The 27,470-nt window shown below is 44.5% G+C and overlaps 1 protein-coding gene across 2 annotated transcripts in view; it reads left to right on the forward strand.

The window, feature by feature from the left end:
* FRAS1 (Fraser extracellular matrix complex subunit 1) overlaps positions 1-27,470 on the forward strand; it is a 274,927-nt gene that overhangs the window by 41,014 nt on the left and 206,443 nt on the right. For both annotated transcript variants that reach the window (XM_047798478.1, XM_047798479.1), the window contains exons 10-13: positions 604-751; positions 2,192-2,335; positions 3,636-3,770; positions 20,352-20,495. In XM_047798478.1, coding sequence (XP_047654434.1) covers positions 604-751; positions 2,192-2,335; positions 3,636-3,770; positions 20,352-20,495 — 571 coding nt within the window. The remainder of the gene's footprint in view (positions 1-603; positions 752-2,191; positions 2,336-3,635; positions 3,771-20,351; positions 20,496-27,470) is intronic.

The raw sequence follows: 27,470 nt of genomic DNA on the forward strand, positions 1-27,470 counted from the left end.
TAATGTATCTGCTAATCACTAAGTACCTAGTCATCCCTTCTGGTGTTTTTTGGTGAGATGGGTTGAGAAACAAGTGTTATATGCTTCTTTTTCTGCAAAAGCCCTAGAACCCTTTCACGGTTTATATTTTTGCCTGGGTTCTACATTAAAATAAACCAATTATAAATAAAGCAGGAGGAATTCCTGTTGTGGGTCAGCGGGTTAAGAACTCAGCTAGTATCCATGAGAATGTGGGTTTGATCCCTGGCCTCCCTCAGTGGGTTAAGGATCCAGCATTGCCATGAGCTGTGGTGTGGGTCACAGACATAGCTCGGATCCCGAGTTGCTGTGGCTGTGGTGTAGGCCGGCAGCTACAGCTCCGATTCAACCCCTGGCCAGGAAACCTCCATATGCTGAAAGTTCGTCCCTGAAAAGAGAAACAAAAAACAAAGAAAGAGAACTACTATCCTTCTGAATGTAGGACTCTTCTCTTCCTGTCCTACTTCAGTTGAGTGAGGCATGGTGTTGATCACGAGCCTTCCCTTTGTTCCTGGTGGACAGTCTCCACCAGCAAACCATCCTCTGACTCCACCCTGATAACATCATTCTTTCTGTTTCCTGTAGGATGGGGAGAAGTGGCAGGATGGCCCTTGTAAGGTGTGTGAGTGCCGGGCGGCTCAGGTAACGTGCTACGAACCCTCTTGTCCTCCATGTCCAGTGGCCACGCTAGCCCAGGTGGTGAAGGGACAGTGCTGTCCAGATTGCACATCAGGTGGGTCCCTGTCTGATTTATTTCTGCTGAGCTGTTTTTACTACCAAAACATTCAGAGAGCTCTCCTCCCTTCCCACTCCTTGGTCTTTTTCTTTAGTCACCCACTGGGCTGGTTTGTTTCTTAATTTTTCTAAGAAATGATGCTAATTAATCTTTGTCCATGTATTTGCCAAACTCCACTGATTGTGGGTATGTGACCTTGTATAAGTCACTGAGCCTCTCTGAACCTTAATTTCCTTGTTGATAAAATGGTCTTATCTACCTTGCAAAATGATGGTGAAAATCGGATAACATAATGTTTGAAAACTTGTAATGGCAAATACATGATCAAGACTGTTCCGTTGTTGAAGATTTAAGAGTAACTGCTGAAAGTTTGTTATGGCTGTTCATTTCTTTAAGGTGAACTGTTAAACAGCTGATTCCTTTTGGAGTTCTCGAATGGGTTTTTGAAGTTTAAAGACTCATTAATTTTTTCCAAAAGAAAATTTTATCTACTTGTTCTGCAACTCTGCCTTCAAATCACCTGGGGTTGAATTAGTTCCAGTTAATAATTGTTGGCAAGCACTGGAGTTGCTCTGGCTGAGCAGTAATTTGCCTGTAAGCTCAGTCTCTCTTGGAGAAGTGGCATTTTCTTCCATTCATATTTCATAATTAATTGTTTTCATCCCTGGGTTGCAGATTTTCATATTGGCAGTTGCTCTTGTTGCACTCAACGTATTTTGGCTAATCTGTGTTTCTGTGAAGAGTTTATCATGGGAAAAGCTTAGCAACGTCATGATTTAATTATGTTACCTTCACCAAAGTGGCTCTCTGGGCTTTCCAAAACAAATATTTTGCATATTATGATGTACCATACCTTGAAAATCAGGTCCTTGACAACTCCGAAACCTGAAAGAAGTCCTTCGCTGACAATTACTGCCAAGTTCAGTGATGATTCCAATTACTGGGAGTGAGATTTGAAATCTTGGGGAAAAAGAAGAAAGATGGTTCTGTTTATTTATTTATGTTAGAAAATAACTATTTTTAAGCATTGTAAATTTTATGTCTTAACCTTTTATGCACATCAGAACTTAAGAAGAACATCTCAGAAATTATAAATTACCGAATCTGTTCAAATCGTCTATTATGGAGCTAAGTCATTCCTGTTTCTAGGGGTATCCAGGAGGTAGAAGCATTACTAAGGATGGTTTGGTGAGGTTTTTAGCATCTTCAAATTGGGGCTACAGGAGACAGTGATAGTGTTTCAGACGGAGCTGTTCTTTGACATCTTGCGTTGAAATCAGTTTTGTATTTTGAGCTCCTTTTTCATACCTAAGTTACAGAGTTTTCTGGTCTTCATTTCCTATGCATAGGAAAGGCCCTGTAGATCTTTGTCCTGAAGCATGAGAGAGAAATGATATGGTCTTTACTGAGTCTCCTCTTCTTTGTCCTTGATTGTAGTTCACTGCCACCCAGACTGCTTGACCTGCTCTCAGTCTCCGGACCACTGTGACCTCTGTCAGGACTCCACGAAGTTGCTGCGGAATGGGCAGTGCGTGCATAGCTGTGGCCTGGGATTTTACCAAGCCGGTGCATTCTGTTTAGGTATGGCTCCAGGCAGACAGCCTGGGGGCCCTGAAGCTCACTGTGTCCAGGAGGGAGTCATGGTGCAGGAAACGCACAGCTTCCAAAAACCATTAGGAGGGAGAAATGTTATCCCAGAGGCTATTTGAGCTCTCTGCTTGCAAGTCTCTTTCTTCTACCATCTGATGGGTGTCCCCTTGCTTACTGGCGGATAGACGGTGGGCAGTCAGATGCCTACTAGGTGGTCATGGCTGGGTTTTTCACTTTTGAAGCCTTTCAAGGAGAGTCGTGTCATCAGGATGCTTGGTGTCTTTAAAACATTCAGTTAATCCAAGATAGAATTTGGGTTGACCTGGACCTTCGAGATCACTTACTAGAACTTTCTCATTTTGTAAGTGGGGAACCTGTGGACCAGAGAATTAGCTGGCTTGCTTAATATCACCTAGGTAATTGGTAGCAAAGATTACCCCTTGTGGGTTACCACAGGACCCAGAGTGGCTTCGTGTGCATTTCAGAATTCCTGTAGTACATCGGAGAGGGAGCTCTTCCCTGGGAGCATTTGGCTTGGTTGAGGCCAAATCATTGTTACTTTTTCTCCTATCTCTGACTTGTGGAGTTAATTATTCATTTAAGAGGGTGCAGGTTCATACCCTGGCTGTGAGTATTTAATTGCTCTGCCTCAGTATTCTTACCTGTAAAGTGGGGTGATGCTGGTACCTTCCTCAGGAGGGTCTTGTGAGGGTTACATGAGTCAATACATGTAAAGTGCCTAGAATAGTGTTTAGGATGTAGTCAGGCTTTGATAAAGATCGACTGCTTTTTCTATGTTTGTAATTATTCACTTCTCCCTACTTTCTCTCCTGACGCATAATCTTCAGCCTTTTGGAAAGTTCTTTATATCTGTGCCATAGGGATATTCTTGTAAAATGGTTGAATGAGGACGATTTGGGGTGGGGGGCATCAGATAAGACCCCAAGTCTAACTGCCTGGCTTTCAACGCCAACTTCCTGTGACCTTGACCTTGGGCAGCTTACTTAACCTCTGTGAGCTTGCTCCTCATCTATAAAATTGAGATGAATACGTTTACTCCATAGAGTTTTGTGAAGATTAAATGCATTCATATATGTAATGTACTTCACACAGTGCATGGCATGAATTATGTGCTACATAAATGAAAGCTGGTAAAGTTATTTTCCTGCTTTTCTTGTTCTCTCTTTCTCCAGAGCCTCACAATTGGGCTGTGTAGGAACTGGCCCTGGGGTGGTGCCATTGAACTAATCAGAGGTTCTTTTCCCTTTCTCCCACCCTTGTCCGGAGCCAGCCTGCCAGCCTCAGTGCTCCACGTGTTCCAGTGGGCTGGAGTGCTCATCCTGCCGGCCTCCCCTGCTGATGCAGCACGGCCAGTGCGTGTCCACCTGTGGGAATGGCTTCTACCAAGACCACCACTCCTGTGCAGGTAATCACCAACAGGGCCTTGGGCAGGTGGGCCACCAAGAAAGCCACCTCCTACCTCCAAGCTATCTGAGGCCACCCGGAGCTGTAAGCAGCTTTTCAAGTAGAAGAAATTCTTTTTTTTTTTCTTCTTTTTACAACCAGTGCAGCATATGGAAGTTCCCAGGCCAGGGGTCGAGTAGGAGCTGCCGACCCACCCCACAGCCACAGCCACGCCAGATCCAAGCTGCATCTGCAACCTATGCTGCAACGCTAGATTCCTAATCCGCCGAGTGAGGCCAGGGATCAAACCTGCATCCTCACAGACCCTATGTCAGGTTCTTAACCCACTGAGCCACAACGGGAACTCCTGGGGAAGAAACTCTGAATGCACCTCCTGATAGCATGAGAACAGCAGATGCGAATGCTGACACACATTGTTTTGATAATTTTATTAGTGCTTTAGTGACACATGTGTGTGTGTAATATGACTTCCCTGAGTGCTTTTGCACATGTCTGGGGCACTTGGACAATATTGAATGAACATCACACTTTGGGTTCAGATTATCATCATATTGTAAGTAAGATTCCTTTGTAGTGGAAGGACTCAGGGCTTAAATGAAAATGAAGGGGAAAAATATATTATGTATTTTTAAGCTTTAGTTTCACCTAACAAGAGAAAGAAAACAGAAACCAGAAAGTGGCATTGTAATAACAAACTTGAACAAATAAAACAAAAGTAGGCATTTAAGTTTATTCCTACTTTAGTATCTCTATACTTAGGATACATATGAGTATCTATTACTTTAGTAGCTTTATATGCCTATTTTCTGTTTGTATTTTTAATTTTATACTTTTCATTGAGATTAAGTTGAAGTTCTTAATATCATAACTGGCTCTGGTGGTGAGAGTGGTCATAATATAATTTAATTTTTTTGGCTATACTTGACCATTTTTTCAATATTGATTAGAATCATGGGTATAAATAAGACAGAAAATGTATAAAGTTTTTCTTTTTCTTTTTCTTTTTTTAGGGCCACACTTGAAGCAAATGGAAATTCCTGGGCTAGGGGTCGAATTGGAGCTGCAGCTGCCTGCCTACGCCACAGCCACAGCAATGCAAGATCTGAGCCTCGTCTGTGACCTACACCGCAAGTCAAGGCAACACCGGGTCCTTAACCCACTGAGTGGGGTCAGGGATTGAACCCATGTCCTCACGGATGCTAGTCGGATTCATTACCGCTGAGCCACAACAGGAACTCCTAAAAGAAGTTTTTCAGTGCAGACATGGGTGGAGAGGCAGAGTCCTCTGTTTGTCTTTGGCAACAGACAGAGATGTGGCTGCGCCCAGCACTTAAGGCGGGGTGTGCGGTGCATGCAGACCTGATGCGGCAGATGGGCCAGAGGGTCTTGGATGTCAGCCCAGGGAACTGTGGTAGCTGCGCTCTGCAGCTGAGCCGGGGAAGGCAGGGCTGGGATGAGAATCGGGACCTGGGCCAGTCCGGGGGTCAGCTGACATGCTCCTCTCTTTTATGCCCTTGGCTAGATTTTCAGGAAAATCACTTGCAGGGACAAAGGTAAAAGAGAACCCAAGATGGTATCCATCGGGTGTGCAGGCTGAAGGTGCTCCAAGGTCGAGTGGGGGCCTCTGTGGAGGAGGAGGCTGCTGGCCGTCCCTACTCCAGGTCACGGTTGTAAGCAGAATCCGTGGGCTTGTGGAAACCATCCTGAGAGGAAGACTCTCATTGTGTATGCCAAGCGGGTGTGAGGAAAGCAGGGCCTGGAGCCAGTCACATTACAAAGATGGAAGCACGCTGGCTTCTGAGTCTAGCTCGGGGCTCTTTGAGACCTGTAAGAATTCTCCTATGTTTCTGTATCCCCAACATCAAGGGCCACACGAAGGGTTCAGCTTTGTTCAGCATTTGTTGAACAAGTGAAGGCATATTCTACCCCTTGGTGAACCTTGAAGGACCAGTGTTTCAACAGAAGTCTCAGCCGTAAAAGAGGAAAGAAGCCGTAATGTTTATGACTTATCCTATTCTCTTTACTTGCTGTTTTAGAACAGGCACAAAATGGGCACATGTGGATGCTCTTATGAGCGTCTAATGGTTCAGCAATTTAGGTAAACTGCTGAAATTTCAATTTGATGAAATTATTGAAGGTATTCTTTACTCCTTTCTTCTTCACATCAAAGAGAACTCCTGCTGGCACTCCTGCGACACATTTGCCTTTGAAAGGGAATTAATTCCCCCTAGATTTTATGTTTCCCTCCACACCTCCTCCATCCCCAGCTACAAGACCCACACACTTGTTTCCTTTTGTTTTCTTTTTTTTGGCCACTCTTTTTCCTCTCAAGCCCAGTGTTTTAATTGGTGATGTTAATGCTGTTTCAGGGCACTGTGAGATGGGTAATGTTTCATTTGATTACGGGTTTGCGTAGCTGACTGCTTCCACATTCCATCCACATACCCATACACAAATGCCTGAGTGGAAAGTTGCTGGGAAAATTTGTTCATGCTCCCTCCAGGGAATTAAACCAATTTGCTTTAGTTCAGCCCGGTTGCATTTTTATGCATAAAATGAGAAGAAAAAAAGAGAGCAAGAGAAGAGAGAGGAGAAATGAGAGAGAGAGAGAGTGATCTTAAATATTAAAGCTAAACTTGTGATCAATTTCCATCTACTGTTTCAGTGCCTAAACTGCCCAAATAATCTTTCCGAATAAGCCTTCTCATTATCAGAATTTTTTTTGCAATGTTCGTGCTTGCACCATTTTTGGTGACGTTTCACTGCTGACCTTAGAAGTCGGTCAGTCCACCAGTGCTCTTCCAGCAAATGCTAAGCTTTTCAAAATGAAGCCTGCCATTTTATGGTAACGACAGGTTTTTCTGAATTGATTCCTCTTATGTTCTGACTGGCATCGTTTGCCACTTTATTGACCCATCAAAACCAAAAGAAAGTGAACACTCTGCTAAGGAAACTTATTACCAGAAATTACCTGATTAATATTCATGCTCACCATGTTGAATGTGGGGCAGAGTGAGAAATACAGGGCAGAGCCAAGTGGCACGCAGACACATGACTCTTCAACAAAAGAGTGGGAGCAGGTAAACCAGTGAGGGTGAAAGAAGGCCCAGAATCCTGCCAGAGAACCTCATCTTTAGATGCCTTTATCATTGTCCCTTTTCCCTTGAGTTTTATGATATATACGCATGTATACATACATGCCTACAAACGTGCACATGTGTGCATGTATTAACATTATTGCTATAATCTTGTGCCTGATTAAATTGGTAGTGTTGTAAATATGGATCTCATTATGTGCCCCACACTGGTCACTGCTTCGTTTCCTCTGCTTTCCCCAACATGAGAGTTTGATGCTTTGATCAAACTTAGCACCACCCGAAGGCTTAGCACCACCCAGCTTTTATACCAGTCTAAATCAGAGACAGGCAATGTGTAAGTTGCTCTTCTCCACGGCAGGAAGGACCAAGGAGTGATCAACCTCTTAGTGCCCGGAACTCATCTTTTAGGCCCAGCACTCTGGCTTCTGCCTTCACCCCTGGGCTTCTTTTGCCACCAGCTGAATCTGGGCCAACATCTCTTCTTGACCCATGGTCTAGGGTTCTACTTTGGTTCTTGACACTTGTCCTGTTGTGACATTTCCAGGAAGTAACAGCCCATCTCTTAATCACCCTCAGCCTGATGGTCAAGCTTGAACCTTGTATGGATGCTCTTTGCCTCGCCCCCACACCACAGGACCTTACACCCTCCCCCCAGCTCTGGGGGACCACTTGTCCAGGACTTACTGTAATCTCTACCAGAGTGGTGGTTTCATTACCTCTTCTTAGAAACCCTGGTATGAAATCTAAATCTAGATCCAGACTGAGAGCTTCCCTATCCTGAGAACATTCTTCCTTGCCCCTCTTTTCAGTTAACCTCTGTTTCACTCTGGTGGGACTATTAAATTGTGCACACAAAATATTGGATATAAGAGCCCATAGGAAGAAAAGTCAAAACAACCCAACTAACATACACAATGCAAGATTTATTTAAAATCAGTAGCTCAAGGAGTTCCTGTCTTGGCTCAGTGGTGAACGAATCTGACTAGGAACCATGAGGTTGCAGGTTCGATCCCTGACCTTGCTCAGTGGGTTGAAGATTCGGCGTTGCCGTGAGCTGTGGTGTAGGTCGCAGATGTGGCTCGGATCTGGCATTGCTGTGGCTGTGGAGTAGGCCAGCGGCTACAGCTCTGATTCAACCCCTAGCCTGGGAACCTCCATATGCCGTGGGTGCCTCCCTAAAAAGACAAAAAATAAAAAATAAATAAATAAAATAAGTAGCTTGAGACTATAGACTTTGAGGAGAGAAAAGGCAGAATTTAGCTTTTTTTCCTTTTCTTTTTCTTTTTGCCTATTTTGGGGCCGCTCCCTCAGCATATGGAGATTTCCAGGCTAGGGGTCTAATTGGAGCTGTAGCTGCCAGCCTACACCACAGCCACAGCAACCTGGGATCCGAGCCACGTCTGCAACCTATACCACAGCTCACGGCAACGCTGGATCTTCAACCCACTGAGCAAGGTCAGGGGTCGAACCTGCAACCTCATGGTTCCTAGTCAGATTCGTTCACCACTGAGCCACGACGGGAACTCCAGCTATATTAAATATTAGCTCATTTTAATATATGTATCAGTGCTTGGTTTGTCTACTTAAAACTTCCATATTTGCAAAGGTTTGAGGATGGAACTGTATGTACCCATGGCAGGTGCTGCCTTCACTCTGCAGATCCAGAGATGGGAGGGAGGGTGACACAGTGCTCAGGACCATAGGCTAGGAAGCCAAACCACCTGGATTCCAATCTTGGCTCTGTCACTTCAAATAGCTGATTCTTTAATTCTGTGTTTCAGTAGCTGTGGCTAAAGCAGGGAGAGTAATATCTGCCATATAGCGTTGTGCTGCATGCAGATAAATGAGTGATTCGCACATGTTGTTTAGGATGGTGCCTGGCACCTGTAAGCCCTTCGTGTGCGTTAGGAGACTTGTCTTTCTTTCTGCTCCTCCATTCATTATCTTTTTTTTTTTTTGTCTTTTGTCTTTTCTGTTGTTGTTGCCATTTCTTGGGCCGCTCCCGCGGCATATGGAGGTTCCGAGGCTAGGGGTCGAATCGGAGCTGTAGCCACCGGCCTACACCAGAGCCACAGCAACTCAGGATCCGAGCCGCGTCTGCAACCTACACCACAGCTCACGGCAACGCCGGATCGTTAACCCACTGAGCAAGGGCAGGGACCGAACCCGCAACCTCATGGTTCCTAGTCGGATTCGTTAACCACTGCACCACGACGGGAACTCCCATTCATTATCTTTTGACCATTCCTCAAGGTCCTGAGAATATGAAGATCAACAGTACTCCATCTTCACCTGTAGTGAGATGGCAGTCACGGCAGGGTTAGCTGCTGCTTACGGCAATGGGGAAAAATAAAGATCCAAACACAAAAACCTATGCATCTTATTCTCTATCTGATCGCTGTGCGGCCTTAGGTTTGAAACCTGAACCAGTCAAACAGCTGAACACTTTATAGCTTTGTTGTGAGGGGGCATCATCCTGAATCTCAACTTCATTCCTCACTGGTCTGTGGCTTTGGGCAGGTCATTTAACCACTTTGAGCCTCAGTTCCCTCAACTGTAAAATGGGGATAATATTATCTGCTGTAAACCATTGATATGGAGGTTAGAAACGATGTCTGAAACTCTAAATATATTATGACCGACACATAGTATGTGGACAACGAGGGGCAGCTCTTGTCTTCAAAAGTATTCCTTTCTTTTTCAGCTTATGCCAATACAAACCAGAGAGCCTGCGTTAGGAAAAAAAAGATTGTGTGCCATTTGTGTCCGATTTTAAATAACTTTTATATATTACGGAGAAGTAAAGTAGTACAGAGAACAGTTTATTGTACTCATCACAACAGGTTAAAATCATTTTATGTTCTTTAAATGCTTTGATTAAATGTTGAGAATCTAGAATGATTTGTTTCTTAGCCAATGTTATGGTATATTTAGAGGGAAATTTTAGATAAGGAAACCTGTAAAATTTACAGATAGGATGCTGACCCAGCTGAGATTTAAAAGCTGTAGTTTGAACAGAAGAATTTCTGACATTAATTATTTGTTGGACGCTTGTTTGGCTGGAGCATGGTGGACATGAATTGCTAACCCTTTGGAGACAGGTCCAAAGCCGTGCTTGGTGGGTCTTGGCATTATATGCTGCGTGTGGCTGCGGCCAGCCTGACTGTGGCAGGCAAGGGCATTTATGAGACTGCTGTTCTGAAATCCTCAAGAAGACCGGCGCCCACCTCGTTCTGTTGGGATAGTCACTGTCATGCTGGTATCCGCCAGGGTGCCTCCAACACACCCCAGAGTTGGAGGATCAGTCCCCATTTCAGGGCCAGACCATACATTCAGTGCGGGGGTCCAACACATTCTGCCCATTTCTTTTCACTGATTTTGGTTTGCTCATTAAATCCTATGCATGTGCAAACCTCTGGTATCCTACAGCAGTGGTGGTTTAGTGCTTACTTGCTGAATGTTGTGGAAAGGAGACTTCTTGCTTCAAGTGATACTCCTGTCTTCTCCTTTCTGTTCATGCAACAAATATTTGTTGAGCTTCTTCTGTGTGCCAGGCACTGGGATGCCCCAGTGAACTGACAGAAAACTGCCCCGCAGGTCAGGAACGTACTTTCTCAATGGGAGAAGAGTGTCAGTAAATAAGTAAATAAGGAAGATCCTTTCAAATGGTTACCACTCTATGAATTCATTACTTTTAGTGCTGAAGAGACAGCTTGAAAGGTCTATCATAGGAAGTGACCGATTACTGAGGCAGGGGCCGGTCTTATCCTTCTGCCTTCCCCATAATGCTAAGCACCTGAAAGGCCCTCCGGAACAACTTTTGCTTGGAAAACAAATGTGATTTAAATCATTGCACAAAGGAGAAAGCCCAGGAGTGTACAGGTATGCGTAGACGCAGGCGGACCAGTGACCCGACTCCCCTTTAGCTTCTACTATTCACTCCCTGTCAGCAATTCCTGGCTAGGTGTGGCTTCAGGAAAATTACAGTCTTTGCCCACCTTCTTTCTCTTTACCTCCTCTTTAAGATAATTGGGTGCCTTATCAGTGCTGAAAGGGTGATTCTTTTTTTTTTTTTTTGTCTTTTTTGCCTTTTCTAGGGTCGGTTCCATGGCATATGGAGGTTCCCAGGCTAGGGGTCGAATTGGAGCTGTAGCCGCCGGCCTACACCAGAACCACAGCAACGCAGGATCCAAGCCGCATCTTCAACCTACACCACAGCTCACGGTAACGCCAGATCCTTGACCCACTGAGCAAGGTCAGGGATTGAACCCCCAACCTCGTGGTTCCTAGTCAGATTCGTTAACCACTGCGCCACGACAGGAACTCCTGAAAGGGTGATTCTTTAAAGGGAAAAAAAACTATGATTGTGTAGAGAAGAGACTTGTGATTGCCAAGGGAGCGGGGAGGGATGGAGTGGGAGTTGGGGACTCACAGATGCAAACTGTTCTATGTAGAATGGATAAACAAGGTCCTACTGTAGAACACAGGGAGCCATATCCAATATCCTGTAATAAACCACAATGAAAGTGAAAAGAATTGAAAAAATAACAACAACATCATAACCCTGTCACTGGAACTTGGGTAGGATCTGTGGATCGTTTGGCTTGCTCTTCTAGAATGTACATTTCCTGATGACACTAGTTGTTGTAGACGAGTGAAGCAGGTGACAATGATATTCCAAACCCCGTCCCTCTTTGGACATTCTTATAAAAGATAAGTGGAGAGAAGAAGGGAATAGCAGCTGGCCGGGCTTCGCCTGGGACCTCTGCTGCACCGGCAACTGGCTGTGTTTGGCATTTGTCTGTGCTGCTCAGAGGCCCCTGCTGTGTACGCCCAAAGACAGATGATGGAACAAAGGTGTCACATACCGGCAGAGAAAGCCTGCCACAAGTGCAAGGGAGTTTATCTTCCAGACAGATCCCATTCTTCCTGACAAAATCTGAACCCCCAAATATTTCAGCGGTGGATTACAAAGCAGTGACAAGTCTTCTGGCTTCCTGCCCAGCTCCTGGGGTTCTCAGTTATTTTAGCTAGACCGTCCCGCCGTGGCAGCGGCGGCTTGCATTCTCTCTCTTCCACATCTACCCCCCCACCCCCCAACCCCTCCCACCCCCCCACCCCCCCACTGTCCCGCTTCCATACCCTCTCCCATTTATGCTGCCTGCAGAGCACCCGGCGCCTCCACGCCAAGGCTGCCCAGAGCTGAGCAGGCTGCGCCAGTGCGGCCAGGAAGTCAGGGAGCTTGCCCCTCAAAAGCTTGTTTTGGATTGATGGTCCCTCCTTTGGCCCTTCAGTTTTTATAGATAAGCAGACTCAAGGTATCCCTGGAAAAAATCCACAGCCATTTAACTGGGGTTGGGGGGGGCGCTGAGGAAACACCCAGGCAAGTCTAGCAGCTGAGAGTTGGCAGTCACCGTGGATGAATGGAAGCTGAGAGTTCCATCAGCTTAGGTGGTCACCACTGCATTTGAAACCCCTCAGGGTGTGCTGTATTGCAGACTTAGGGGTATAGGGAGAGGGGCAGCAGACAGAAGTGACAGCCTGAAGACTGTTCCTGGTGAGCTGGATGTCTGCCTTTAGCCTCTGACTTATTTATCAATGAAAGCTAGCCCACTTGTAAATCTCTGCATGTGGACCCAACTCCATCAGCTGGGAAGTTGTTCCTTCATTTCAAGCTCTCAGTCTACAGAAGACCCTGCTAAAAATTCAAATGTATTACCCAAAACAAGTAAATCATTTAGCTATATCACAAATGTGGTTAATGGATTAACTAGCTATTTACCCAGCATGTGCCTTAGGGAAAAGAACTATATGCATTTTTTTTTCTCCTTTAGTAATTTTTTTCCTCTAAATACCAAATGAATTCATCTAACAAAGTCAGTAAAATTCAAGGCACATAAAAATCAGTGGAAATCCCTGACTCAAGCTCTCCCAAATCATTGCAGTTAGTATTTTGGTGAATGTCTTCCTAATTTACGTAGCGTGTTTGTTGTGTACACAGGCACATATAGATGCATTTATTTATTTTTCAAAGTAAGATGCCACTCCGTATGTAGTTTCATTGCCTACTTTCTCCATGTTATTTATTAGCCTTCTACAACATCTTTCTAAAGCTGTTTTATAACTTTCCATCTGTGGCTAGGCAAGAATTCATTTAGCCAGTCCTCTGTTGTTTGACATCTCCTCCTAATTAGTTTTCTCTTATCATAAATAACCACAATGTAAACATTTTTTTTTTGTCTTTTCTAGGGCCACACCCTCAACATATGGAGGTTCCCAGGCTAGGGGTCTAATCGGAGCTGTAGCAGCCAGCCTACACCACAGCCACAGCAACACAGGATCTAAGCCATATCTGCGACCTACACCACAGCTCATGGCAACACCAGATCCTTAACCCACTGAGCGAGGCCAGGGATTGAACCTGCAACCTCATGGTTCCCAGTCAGATTTGTTTCCCCTGCACCATGACAGGAACTCCAATGTAAACATTTTTAATAGAAATTGTGGGCATTGCTATTATTCAGAGGGCTAAGGACCCAGCATTGTCTCTTTTAGGATGCGGGTTCAATCTCTGGCTTTGTTCAGTGGCTTAAGGATCTGGCACTGCCGTGAACGGCAGCATAGGTCACAGATGTGGCTCGGATCTGGTGTTCCTCTGGCTGTGGCTGTGGTGTAGGCTGGCAGCTGCAGCTACAATTCGACCCCTAGCCTGGGAACTTCCATGTGCCCCAGGTGCGGCTGTTAGAAAAAAAGAAAAAAGAAATTGTGGTAAATATATTTGATTAGGGTAAATTCTTAGACATGATTGCTGGGTCCAAGTGTGTCTATGCACATATTTAAGCTTTGGGCGCATACTAACTTATTACTCTCTTTTAAAGAAGTTGGCATTTGCAATCCTGCTAGAAATACACAAGGGTGCCTTCCTCCCACAACCCTTGTCAACACTAGGTATTATGATTCTTGTTATATTTGTCAATTTGATTGATGTAAAATGCAACCCTGTTTATTTATATACTTATACTTCTTGGAGGGATTTATATAAAGAGAGCTGAATTAATCATACTTAGCAGCTCATGGCCCCTCTGCGTCTTTAGCCTGCAGCAGGCTATCCTCCTGTTTGTCTGTCTGTCTCCCTGTCTGCCTACTACTCCTTTTGTTCCCATAACCTGTTCCCACTTCCCTTCTCCCCAGCTCCCCACTTAAGTAACTCTTCTAATGCAATTTAATGTGGATTTTTGTATGCGTCTGCTCTTCTTGTTTTGTATGCATGTGTTTTAAATATTCATACATATTACTAAGTAGATATTTCATTCTTCTCCTTTTTTAATTTTAAAGTCTTTTTTAAAGGACAGTTTTAGATTCACAGCAAAAGTAAAAGGAAAGTATGGCGATTTCCCATTTCCCCCCCTATCTCCCTACAGGCATAGCCTCCCCCATCATCCACATCCTCCACCAGATGGTACAATTGTTCTGATCCATGAACTGTTCTTTTACTTTGCTTTCCTCACAAAGCACTGTTTCTAAGATGCATACATGTTGCTGTGTGTCCAGCCAATCCATTGCATGTAGTTGCTGCTCGCCAGTGTAATTTGCATGTCCCCCCCCCATTCATGAGGCTGAAGTTTTTTTTTCATGTGTTTCTATCTTTCTACTATGAACTCCCTCAAGTGTGTATGGGTTTTCAGAACGTGCGGAGACCAGACATTTCAGTTGCAGGGTGTAAAGGTTTCTGTTGGCAGAGGGAGGAAGGTTGAAGGCAGCCCGGTAGGGGGACAGAAGCAGATGGGAGTAAAAGGATCAAAAATGATGACTCATACGCACTTCTCCTTTTAGATGTGTCTGGCATTTGCGCTTCTTAGGCAACTGGCCTGGGCCTCAGGCGCCGCTGTGATGGGGAGAAGGCAGCATAGCCTGCCCAGATGCTTCACCACGACCTTCACTGAGCTATTCCCAATCACTTTCCAAAGGGCTCTTGTTGATGTGCTGTAGCGATTGCCAGGAAAGAGCTCTGGAGTGTGAGGCCTCTGGGAAAGGCTGGAGTCCCTTTATATAACTGCTGGAAGAATCCCTGCGGGCCTGTTGTTCCCTTCATTCCCTTTCTACTTGAACTTCCCTTTCACATAGTCTTTCTCGTCCTTTCCGATTCTATCTTGTGTTACATTCTCATTTGCTCCCTTTATAATTACTTTGGTTTTGAAGCCAGTTGAAACAAGATTTGTTCCATCTCCCAGGGTGTGCCGCTCATAGGACCACGTGAGTACAAGCTTCTCTGCTTCTCCAAATATATCTTAGCCCCACGAATTAAGGACAACAAATGTTATTATTCCCACTTTACAGATAGGGAAGCAAGAACACTGGAGTTGAATTTAAGATGAAAATTTTTTCATCCAACAAGAGCTTCTGACTGGAAATTTGCCCACTGTCTCCTGATAATACTTTCAAACTTGGCAAGTACTTCTTGGTCATTTGCGAGATGTGAATGATTGTTAGCAGTTGCCAGGATGTGGATAACGAACAGAATAAAGGAATTTGCCTTGGGTATGGATGCCCTGCTCGTGCCTGGAATTTGGGCTCCTTCATGTAGTTGTAAGTGCCAAGGTCTTGGCAGTTTGGAAACCTGAACTGCAGGCTCCCTGGTAACTCAAAGGGCCTGCTAATCAAGTGTGCTGATTCCCTGAAAATGGCTGGGAAACTTATTCCAAAAGACCATGGAAAAGGCAAGGAACCAAAGCTCCTTCTTCCTGAGGGGCAGTTTGAACCAAAGGCTGAATCCGGAGGAAACTGTTTCCACCGCCTGGGGTCTGGGACGGCTTCCTGGAAGATAAGAAATGGTTCATAGGATGTGATTTTAACACCTCCCTGCAAAAGGGTTGCATTTTATTCTTAGGGTAAAATTTTATTCTTAGGGTAAAATTTTATTCATAGGGTAGCACAGGTTCGACATTTTTTTTACAGCCATCTTCTATTTCAAAATTAGCAAGTACCAAAGGAAGTTTGTTATTTTTAGAGTAAGGTTTCAATATAGGGTTACAGAAAGAAGAATAATTCATTCCTTTTCATCTTGAAATGAATCACTCAGCAAGCCAACACATGTCTTGTTAGGCTCCAGAAAAGTCAGGGGCTTTCCTAAATAAATTATCTACTACATGTGAGATACGAAGGTGACTTTCCCTTATTCATCCTCTGTTTTAATTCATTGCCACAATTTTCACAACATATACTTCAAACCTGGGGTGATCTGAAATCTATCACTAAGAGAAATTATGGTGAGCGGGCTGGGACTGACCTTTTATTTTTTGTAATAACCCAGATGTAATAAAAGCCACATGTAAAATAAGCCTGCAAGAAGAGATTATCTGCAGTAGCATATGTTCGGTATTAGAAATTAGAAATCAATTGTAAAACACAGTGGGAGTATGTCATTATGGGAAATGACAGCTCAAAAAAAAAAAAGAAAGAAAGAAAAGAAATGACAGCTCAGCATAGTCCCATGTTGAAGTAAAAAATCCCTTCTGCTGTCCTGCCTGGCTGTGGAACATGCCTTTTATTTGATATAGAATGAAGCCAAGGCCCAGAATCACATGTGGTACTCTGTAGAGATGTATAAGTATTCATCAACATAGCAGATCTGGACCCCAGTATTTATTAGGTAAATAATACAGCTCCAAATTTATCTATCTTATGTCCTCAGACTCTGACATAGTTATTTCCATGGAGAAGATAACGGAAAGGATGAATCCGCCATAAGTAGTGAAAAAAAATTTGCTGTGCATTCATTTAACATGCATTTAATGAGTATTAACTTTGTACCAGCATCAATCTGGATATGGGGCTTTTAGGTGCCTAAAACATGACCCTCTTTTGGAGACTGTTACCTCCCATCGAATGGGATTGATCTGTAACTGAATAATTAGTACAGCAGGATAAGGAGCGTGAAGGTTATGTGGGAAGTGCTGCAGCAATGGGAAGGAAGGAGGAAGTAACTTTGTTGGGACAAGTTCAGCAAAGCTTCACAGAAGTAGTGACAATTTAGGAGGCCTCCTAGGTGTAAACAGGATTACAGGGGCTATGGAGGGAGCCAGAGGCATTTGCTGGCTGGGTCAGTCCTGGAGGGAGGGGGAGCCCAGAACCCGTGGTAGGTTAGGGTGCCTTGCTACATAAAACTGCTGTGCTTTAGGGAGGCAGCAAAAGGCAGGGCTGAAATGTTTAGTAGTGCTCAGTGTGTGACAGGCCTGGGTGCCATCCCGATGTCTGTAACCTCAGTCCCCTTCATCCTTTGACCCCTGTTCTGATTGGCAGCCCCAGGGGCAATATTAAAAATATTTAACAAGCGGTATGACGCAGATCAGACAGATGGAAGGGAGACCCGAGACCCTCTCGAGTGTTGGCCCTTTCGGTTGCTGGAACATGGTGTCTGCCAGCGTTCCCAGGGCCAAGGCCACAGCGTCTGGGAGGGAGCTAGGATGACAGCCATTTACCTACCAGGTTGGAAGTATTTTTACTGTTTTAATGGCCCATGCAGCTGAGTGTCTGCAGGGCCTTCAGACAGTCCCTGAAAGAACTGGGGGATGGGCTTTTATTTCTCATCTCCTCCCCACCCCCTGGACAAAGATGAGTTCTTACCTTCAAGGTATCTTGAGATAACTACCATCTCCTCTCCCCACTTCGAAGTAACTGCTCTAAAAGGAAAACGGATCAATTGCACTGCCCTGATTAAAACTTTCCCAGAATGGGAGTTCCTGTCGTGGCGCAGTGGTTAACGAATCCGACTAGGAACCATGAGGTTGCGGGTTCGATCCCTGGCCTTGCTCAGTGGGTTAAAGATCCAGCGTTGCCATGAGCTGTGGTGTAGGTCACAGACACGGCTCGGATCCCGTGTTGCTGTGGCTCTGGTGTAGGCCAGCGGTTACAGCTCCGATTCCACCCCTAGCCTGGGAATCTCCATATGCCACAGGAGCGGCTCTAGAAAAGGCAGAAGGCAAAAAAAAAACTTTTACAGAATGAAGTCCGTGGTCCTTATCTCTGCTTGACTGACACTCATGATCTGACCCCTGCTGTCCTTTTAGCCTCACTGCCCATCACCCTGTTGGGCGCTTGCTCCCCAGGGCCCTGGCTTACCTGTGGGAGCTGGGAAGGCCCCACGGGCTAGCCAGGCACCTCGCCTGTGAACCATGATAGGTGGTTCTGTTGAACTTGAACAGACAGATTAGCCTGGCCTGCCTTCTTAGACATGCAGTTGGATTTTTTTTTGTTTAGGTAACGGCTTTGTATCAACTCCGTTTCCTCAGTAAGGCAGAGGCACTTAACAGTGATCGACTTTTCAGATGATGGCGGTAATCAGCAATTGAAGAGCAATTGAATAAATGAGTGACAGGGCGTTCAGGTTCATCCAGACTAGAATCTGATACTGGGATCCCTGCATCCACATATTTAGTTATGATGTGGTGTCAGTGGTTTATCCTAACACAGGTTCTCGTGCACCACTTGTAAATAAGGTGTTAAATATAAGTGGAGTTTGTAGAGCGCCTAGTGGTGTACTCAGCCCAGAGTTAACAAAAGAAATATGACTCTGCCCTCGTGAATGTTATAGTCTAGTGAGGGAACCAGATAATAAATAAGTAAACTTTCCTTCGTCTCTGCTCTCCATCTTGCCATTGTCATTTCTCCTGTGGACCAAAGACTCCACACTGGGAGTTCCCATTGTGGCTCAGTGGGTTAAGAACCTGAGAGCGTCCATGAGGATATGGGTTCGCTCAGTGGGTTAAGGATCCAGCATTGCTACAAGCTTCGATGTAGGTCAGAGATGCGGCTCAGATCCAGTGTTATGGCTGTGGTGTAGGCCAGCAGCTGCAGCTCTGATTCTACCCCTAGCCCAGGAACTTTCACATGCCACAGGTACAGCCCTAAAAAGAAAAAAAAAAAAAAAAAATTCCACACCGGTCTCCTTGCAGGTGTGCCAGTCCTTAAACCCTTTCTATGTGAGAGTGCTTCTAGAAATCTAAATCAGGGCCTTTGTCTGTCCTATGTAAGCCCATTCATAACTCACGCTGCAGTTAGGATAAAAATTCTAAGTTCTTTCCATGGTCTCCAAGGTCAAGTTTGATAGGACTCCTGCCTACCCCTGCAGCTGTGAATCAGGCCACTGTGCCCTGTGCCATGCTGCTTCCCACTGTGCCCTACTGTGTTCACTGTGCTGTGTCCACCAGGTCCAGCCACAGAGAGAGCCTCCAGTTCTTTGAACCCCCAAGCTCCTTCTCAAGAACTCTGTTTGCACTGCTCTCTGGCTGTGCCCAAGGCTGGTCACGCCTCATCATTTGGATCTTCCTAAAGTCAGTTCCTTCCACTCCCACTACTGTTTTTCTTTGTCTGAGAGCTCTTCCTAGCCCTTAACACGATTTGCAGTTAACTCTTAATTTTGGGGGGCGGGGGGGGGCTTTCTGGAATTAAGGTCTTCCTGTGCAGTTTAGAACTGAGAATAGGGCATGGGACCTTGAGATCTGCAATGCAGGCATCCTTTCTTCTGATTCCAAAGGGATCCTAATTACTTAGGTAGAGTTCCCAAGTCACTTGCAACCAGTAAACGCACCGTCCCTGCCAATTTTGGTCAGAGTGAATACCTCTGCAAAACAGGTCATGCTCCCTTGTGAGGCCAACCTTTTGAAAATCAGGATACGTTAACAGAAGCCTGGGGTTGGCCTTACCAACAGTTTATAACATCTGACATAGTCAGTTATTCAGAATAGGCCTCTCTTTATAGACCTGCTAAGGAGAAGAGCAAGCATGAATGGTAATGAAAAAAAAAAATCAAATGCTGCAAGAGGAGGAATTTTCAAGTCTTAAAGGAGCAAGTCTGATGTAGAAACAACATGTAGTTAGAAACCTAAGTGAGAAAGGCAGGTTTTCGTGAGTCCTCCCTATACGTGTTTAGAGCAGATGCTGCTGGGGAGAAGCAGAGGCTGATTCCTAAGTCATGAAAGAGGATGGAGGGGAGGGGGTGGACCCAGGGCATATGGAGAGGGAGGGGAAGAAGAATAGAAAGCAAACAGAACCAGGTCTTTCCAGGTCTAATCAAGGACTGGCCTCCCCGGCATCTCTCCTTAGCTGTTTTGATGTTTCAGAGTGAAGAGCAGTTTCTCGTGTTGACATTTTGTCACATGGTTACAAAAGGCAAGGTGACAGTGGGCCATCTGATTTCATTAGACAGACTGTATTTGTCTAGAAAATTATGATTCCCTTCCCTGTGATTCCCATTACTCAGAAGCCTCTGATTCCCTGTTCCAGTTCTTTTAGCAATAATTTACAGAAGTTGAGCTTCTGGCCAACAGAAATAGGTTTTTGTTGGTGGGGGGTGTTTTTTTCCTCCTGTGGTGCACATATGTGCATAGTGGTTTAGGAATGGAGAAGCCAACGTCCTCCTTATAAATTCTAAAGCCTTCGAAAGATGAATTGCAACCAGTCCTTCCCATTGTCGGTTGTTCCTACAGCCTGCCACGAGTCCTGTGCGGCCTGCTGGGGTCCCTTGGAGAAGCACTGCTTGGCCTGCAGAGACCCCCTCCTAGTGCTAAGAGAGGGCACCTGCGAGAGTAGCTGTGGCGACGGGTTTTACAACAAGCAGGGGACATGCAGTGGTAAGTGCCCAGCTTTGCAGGTCAAAGCGTTGTTTTCTCTTCCAGCATCCCTTGTTTCATTCCAGTCATAGCACCGAACGTCAACGTTTCTTTTACTTAACAAACAGGCAAATGCTGCAAACACTGACAGTGTTTTAGCAGTTTATGAAACTTGTTTTCCCCCTGGCCAAATCCCCTTTGCCCTCAAGTACACATTAGGTTGGGTGCTCTTTCTAGCCTTTCCCACAGATGCAGACCACAAGGCTCAGGCTGCTCGCCCTGGACCACAGCTATCAGACAGGAGAGGAGTTCCTTTCTCCAATGCCCAAGGTCTTCAATGCCAGGCTGCCTTCTGAAAATACATGGGGACAAAGGCACTCTTAGGCCAGCCAAGGGCCACCCTGCTTTTGGTGTTGGTTCCACTGAATTCAAGCTGAAGCACTTACTGTCTCGTTCACCTTTCACACCACTGCAGACAGTAGGAGTTGACCCAGCTTAGTGCTTCTCAGGCCAAGCACTGTTCCAAGTGCTTTCTAACTCTTTGACAGGCAGGAACATCTGGGGGGAGAAGCATGACCTTAGGCAAAGTACTTAATCTCTTGTAAAACAGGAACAATAGTAGTAGCTGTAGCAGACAGAACAATGGTTTCTCAAAGATGTCTGGTCCGAATCCCTAGCCCTTGTGAGTATGCTGCCTTAGACGGCAAAAGAGACTCTGTCAGTGTGAGTAAGGTAAGGATCTTGAGGTGGGGAGATTATCCTGGATTATCTGAGTGGCCAGTGTAATCACAGGGGTCCTTATATGAGGGAGGCAGGAAGGTCAGAGTCAGAAAAGGAGATGGGACACGAAGCAGAGGTCAGCAAGGGGCCAGGAGCACCCAGGCAGAGCACAGAACCTGGAAAGGTAAGGAAATGGATTCCCCCCACCCACCTGCCCCCCAGCCTTCCAGAAAGAATGCAGTCCTGCTAACGCTTTGATTTTAGGACTTCTGACCTCTTGAGCTGTATGATACTAAATTTGTGTTGATTCGAGCCACTGAGCTTATGATCATTTGTTACAGCAGCAATGGGGAACTAACACATACTCAACTCCGAAGGCCGTTGCAAGGACTGAGTTAATGTATGCAAGGTGTTTAGCACAGTGTCTGGTATGGAGCAAGTGCTATGTGAGTGTTTGCTGTTTAATCCTCACCACGATGATGTGAGGTTGTTATTATCAGCCTCGTTTTTCAGATGAAGAAAGAGAGAGGCTAAGAACCTTGCCTGAGGTAGCTAATAAGGGGCTGAATAGGGATTCAAGCCTAGGTCTTCTGGCTTTAGATCGCAACTGCCTCTTAGCTACTCTGCCGCCTGCTCTAATGTGATACCTCCTTGTGCGCCTCTGCCCATTTTCCCTCCCTCCTCCTCATTATCCTCGCCCTGGACCCTCTGCACCCCCTCTTCCTTGTCTGCTTGTCAATGTTTAGATCGGCCAGCTGCCCCCGTGGACATCGCCAGGTCCAAGGTGGGCACCAGACCGTGAATGAAAGGTTTGAATCGAGTTTATTGTAATGGCCATACCTATTGAAAGGCCGTAATGACTTCTTTAAAAAATAGCTTAAGTCCACTAAATCAATAAAAAATGTACTGCCCATAAAACTTTCTTGAGTTACTGTGCTCGTTTTTGTTTACCGAGCAGGGCAGCAGCACAAATGGGATGATCTTTGGGACTTGACACATCCGCTTGTCGTAGGGAAGAGAGAGAGCTCTTGGCAGCTGCTTGTTTAAAGCTGTGCAGGGATCCATCGGCATTGCTGGTGTGAGAAATCTCACTCAATATGTCACAGGTGGCTTTTCTGTGGATTCAGGAGAGGACAAGAAAAGAAAGGCAAGCTGCCATTATCCTAGGCATTTTAATCTCTTTTCTGCCAGCATCATTTTCCTGCTCAATTAAGCCAGATGTATTCTCTAAAGGTCAGCAGATGTCAAATTTGCACTAACTCAAAGGCCTAAAGGCATTTACCCTTCAGCTCCCCCAAGGAGGCTGGCTACTGTCACTGACAAGAGTGGTGCCGAAGACCTGCTCCCAAGACGATATTATCTGGATTGAGAAAGCAAATTTTGCTAGAGATGCATGTGTGTAAAAAGAGGGATGGTTAGCGTGTGCCTGAGGCGGTGAGGGGTGGACATCTACTTGGGCTGAGGGGTGGAGTGAAGAAAGCCAGGTCTCCTTGCAGAGTGGAAGAATTTAAAAAGAAGACTACTGAACAGGTGGCTTGGGGAGAGAGTTTATCTGTACACATTTTGAAACAAAGCAGAAAGAGAACTTTCAAACCGGAGGATGGACTATCGCTAACATTAGTCAGCCAACTGATCAACTGATCGACAGGTAATTACTGCATACCTGCCAGGTGCTTAGCAGATATAGGACTTTGTGATGTTATTGGCATTGATCACTGGTCCTTTGGATTGGCAAGGCTGGAGTTTACATTTTCCGTAAAAGTGTTCAAGTTCTCTAAGTTTCTATCAAATGCCTTCAGAAAGGTTCATATAAATTATTTTCTAAAACAGCAGTGAACCAAGTCACTGATTGGTATCGGAATGTTAATTAAGACATGCGATACTGATAATGCTGGCTTACTTTCAGTTCGGATTAGTGCTATTCAAGATAAAGACCGGCTGGTGTTGGTTTAATAATTTATAACTGAGCAGCCCATATCTGTAGAAATCTCAGAGTAGAGTGCTGAGAAAAATCCAGCATAACCTGTTATAAACAGTGCTATGCTCTGGCTGAAAGAATTTATAGTAACCGAGGTTTTACAAATGCTTTGAGTTTGACAAATATTATATATAAAGGGTGGGGAGATTCAAAGGACAAACCCTTCTCATTCCTTAGTCATGTTAGTACCTGCACTACTACGAAGGGCTTTTCTGACTCCAGCTAACACAATAAATCAAAGTTCGGAGGTTTCTCTTAGCTCGTCTCTCTCTCTTCCTTCCTTCCCATCTCCTTTCTTCTCTTTCCTTCCTTCCTTTTATACCAATTTCCCTTCCTCACTTAGGCAACTATTTTAATTTTTTTTTTTTTTGCCCGCACCCTCGTCATATGAAAGGTGACAGGCCAGGGACTGAACTCGTGCCACAGCAGTGACCCAAGTGACCCAGTGACAACGCCGGGTCCTTAACCACTGTGCCACAAAAGAACTCTTATGTTACTTTTTTAATCTTTTTGTTTTTATGGGCTCATGTAAAATGGGTATTGTTTTAGGTGAGTATACATATATGTGTATTTTCCTTAAATCTTACTGTGTTATATAACGCATGTTCTTTTTCCACTCGGCAATGTTTTTCAGATTCTTCCATCATGTTGCTAATTCTTCTAGCCCTTTGCATATTCCTTCCTGGTCTGCATCCCCCCAACTCACCCATCCACTCTCCCGGGGACAGGATTCCTGGCTTCTATCCATCTGCATGCTGTCATTAATTAGGGAGCACCAGTGAACAACCTCCACCATGTCCCTTAATGAACTTGGATGGAAAGTTTCCTGGGATGGATGGGTAACCTGGGAGCAGAACTGTTGGTTTCTTAACTCTGCATATTCTTTATGTGAGCAAGTAGTGCCGGATAGCTCATGGGCATCTATAATCCCAAGCATAACGATTCTCTCATCTCCACGTCCTTGCTACCATTTGGCATTATCAAACTTCAGGTATTTTTCTGGTCAATAGGCATAGAGGTCTAATTTTGCATTCGAAAAATGAGTTATTTTTAATGAGTTTGAGAATATCTTCAACACTTTGTTAGACTTTTGCATTTTGTCTTTGATAAACTGCTTTTCAATGTGTTTTTCCTGTCATTTTATTTGGTCTTGCTGCCTTTTTATTGGTAATCTTATGGAGTTCCTTGCAGGTTGTAGATATTAATTCTGTCAGTCTTAGATATGCAAATATTTTCCCATTTCATTACCTTTTAACCTTTCATGTGGTGCCCTTCATTGAACAGGAATCTCTAATTCATCATTTTTTCCTTTAACATTTTGCTTTTGAATATTAGTTTAGGAAGACCTGTCCTATTCAAGTTCACAAAGAAATTATCCTGCAATTAATGGGAGAAATTCTATTAATGTCACAGTTTTATCTTTATGTAAGTCGTTGATCCACCTGGAGTCCACTTATGTCTGTGGTTTAAGTAGACCTCCAGTTTGATTTATCTCCATTTCATGACCCAATTTTCCCAGCATTCAGCCTAACCTTTTCCATTGCTCTTTATTGTAGACTGAATTTCCATATGCGTGTAGGTCTGTCTCTGAGCTATTTCAATTGTCTAAATTTCTGTTCTTTACCACTATCATTTTGTTTTGTTTTGTTCATTAACTTCTGCTACTTTGCAGTATGTCTCAATCTGATTGGGCAAATTCCCCCTTTCTTCCCTCTTCATTTTCACAGTTAACTGTTCATGCACTTTAGAGTATGTTTATTGAATTCCTTATGAAATTCAACTAGAAGTTTTACTAATGTTGTACTGAAGTCATAGGCTAGTTTGGGGAGAAATGACATCCTCCTGATAATTTTATTTAAATTTACAGATTATACTCCAAGTATTCCTTTAATTGTATCTTAAAATGTTTGATCTGCAATGTTTTTATTGGTGGGCTAATCTAATTTTTTTAAAACATTTCCGCAATTCTTTATTTCTGGAAAAAAATAACTTCGATTATTGTAGATTATTCAGCTCTGTTGAGATGTCAGTTCTAGAATTAGAGACTTCTGGAATGTTTGGCAGGTGGGCTGAAGAATGCTTTTGAGATTGGTTTTTGCTCCTTTGTTTCATTTACAAGTTGTGGGCATGATTTTTTTTTTTGTCTGTGATATGAATGAAACAGCCTTTGTCCAGTTACTGAAGATTATCTTGCCTACGAGTTTGCTTTTTGGGGAGATGCTGAATCCCCCAGGATGCGGGATGGGACATTTGGCCCTATCCCTTGCCATCTTTTTTCTCAAGTTCTTAAAATATTTTTCAGGAGGTTAGGATGGTATAGGTGGATTAAGAGAACAGACAGAATAAGTCTCAGCAGTTCTCTATTCCTGAAATATTAATTCTCTGACATCGAGAAAAAGTTTGTTCTGTTTGTTTTTAAAGGATTTAGTCAATGAATATGGAGTAGATTGATTTGTAGGCATACCCTGCAGCTGCATTCACCCTCACCTCCCTTTTCCACTCTCAGAAAAGGACTTTCTCTATTCCCTTCAAGGCTAATCTCTCCATCTGTACTTTTGAATCTACCTCTTCTTTTTCTCCCAGATATGCTTTCAACAATTATTCAAACTCTTCTCTTTTTAAAGACCTTTTCAGAGTCTGTATTTTCCTTGGGCTTTTACAATATTGGAGAGACAAAAACATCCCTTTACCCTTTTAATTATTTCCCCTCTGTGCCCTTCAAAGGAACAGTTTATAATCATGGCCTTCACTTTCATTTAGCCTGATGACTCCGCTGGAATGGTTATGGCTCAGGTCACCCACGTCCCACTTCCTAAATGAAGTGAACCCTCTTCAGACATTTTTTGTCCTCTCTGCATTGTCAGTGTCTCCCTCCTTGAAACTCCTCTCTTGGAGTCTCAGCCACTAAACTTCTGTTTTCTCTCCTACCTTCAGATCCTTTCTTCTTAATTACTTTTGCTAGTTTTTTTCTTTTCTGAGTAAACTTTGATACTTTCTAGACCCTTGACCCCTTCTGTCGTATCCTTCATGCTTTTACTGAGTAAATTAATTACTTTCTGATTTCAGTAACCACCTGTATGGATGACCCCGGGTCTCTCCCCTGAGTCCCGGACCTCTAAGTCGGGCTGTTTACTGGACCATGTGCATCCCAAACTGAGCCCGCTTTAATCCCGCCCACCTACTGTCATTTTTGTGCCCCCTGAGTGTCTTCACTCGTCCCCATGCCAGATCCCTGGAAGCCATCTGAGACACTTTCACTTACACAGCTCTCGAATCAACCACCTCGTTCACAGCCTTGATTCCACTCCCCATCATCTTGCTCCATAAGCGTGGTCGTGGTCTCCCAACGATCTCCCCAGCTCCTCTTCCTCACCCCTCCAAGCTGTCTCCAAACTGAAGCCAAAGTGATCTTATCCACAAACATGGCCATGTTTCTACTGTGTAGGGGTTCCTGATGTCTTTCACAGGGTGAAAATCTAGGCTATAGAGTCTGGCGCACAGGTTTCCATAATCTGGCCCTTCCCACTTTCCCCCGCCAAATGGAACTGGTCTTCCCCAGGATTTTCCCAGGCTCCGGACTTGTATTTGCCTCACTGCTTTGGCCCATTGTACATTCCCGTCACCCTGGCGTGTTCTGACTTCCTTTCCACGACAGTGCTCAAGGGGCATTTCTCCTATGAGTCCTTTTTTGACCTTTCATACCCCCCACCCTACACACGTTTTGTTGGAATTTTTATTGTGCGGGTACAGATCTATCTGATATGTTTAGTATTCCTAATGTTGCTTAGGTTTATCTCCCTCTCGTAGACGAATAAGCCCCCTGAAAGCGGAGACCAAGTTGATTGGGTTTGTGTGTTTCTACCACCTGGCACAGTGCCTGACACAGAGCTCAAGAAATGTTTGGGGGGCTAAATGAGTAGATTCCTGGAAGATTGTGTGGTGTTCAGTCATTTCAACATAATTTCTCTAGCATGACCTTGCTTCATAGAACTCTGAATTTCTGAATCCTCTCCCCCGCTAGGGTTGTCAGAGAAAGTGTAGGATGGAATATTTGGGACAGACTTCAACTAAAAAGTTCTTCATTATTTACCTGGAAATTCAAATTCAACTGGGCATCTGGTATTTTGCTAAATCTGGCAAGGCCATTTTGATTTTAAATCTCATGTCAAATTGGATACACTGGTGGGTGGGCCTCAGTGTATCTGTTATGTTTAGTTTAATGAATAATTACTTGGTTCTCCTTCAACTGTGAAAACAGAAATGTTGGAATCAAGGAAACAGAACTCAGGTGAGCAAGC

This window comes from Phacochoerus africanus, chromosome 10, assembly GCF_016906955.1.
Source record: "Phacochoerus africanus isolate WHEZ1 chromosome 10, ROS_Pafr_v1, whole genome shotgun sequence".
Taxonomy (NCBI): domain Eukaryota; kingdom Metazoa; phylum Chordata; class Mammalia; order Artiodactyla; family Suidae; genus Phacochoerus; species Phacochoerus africanus.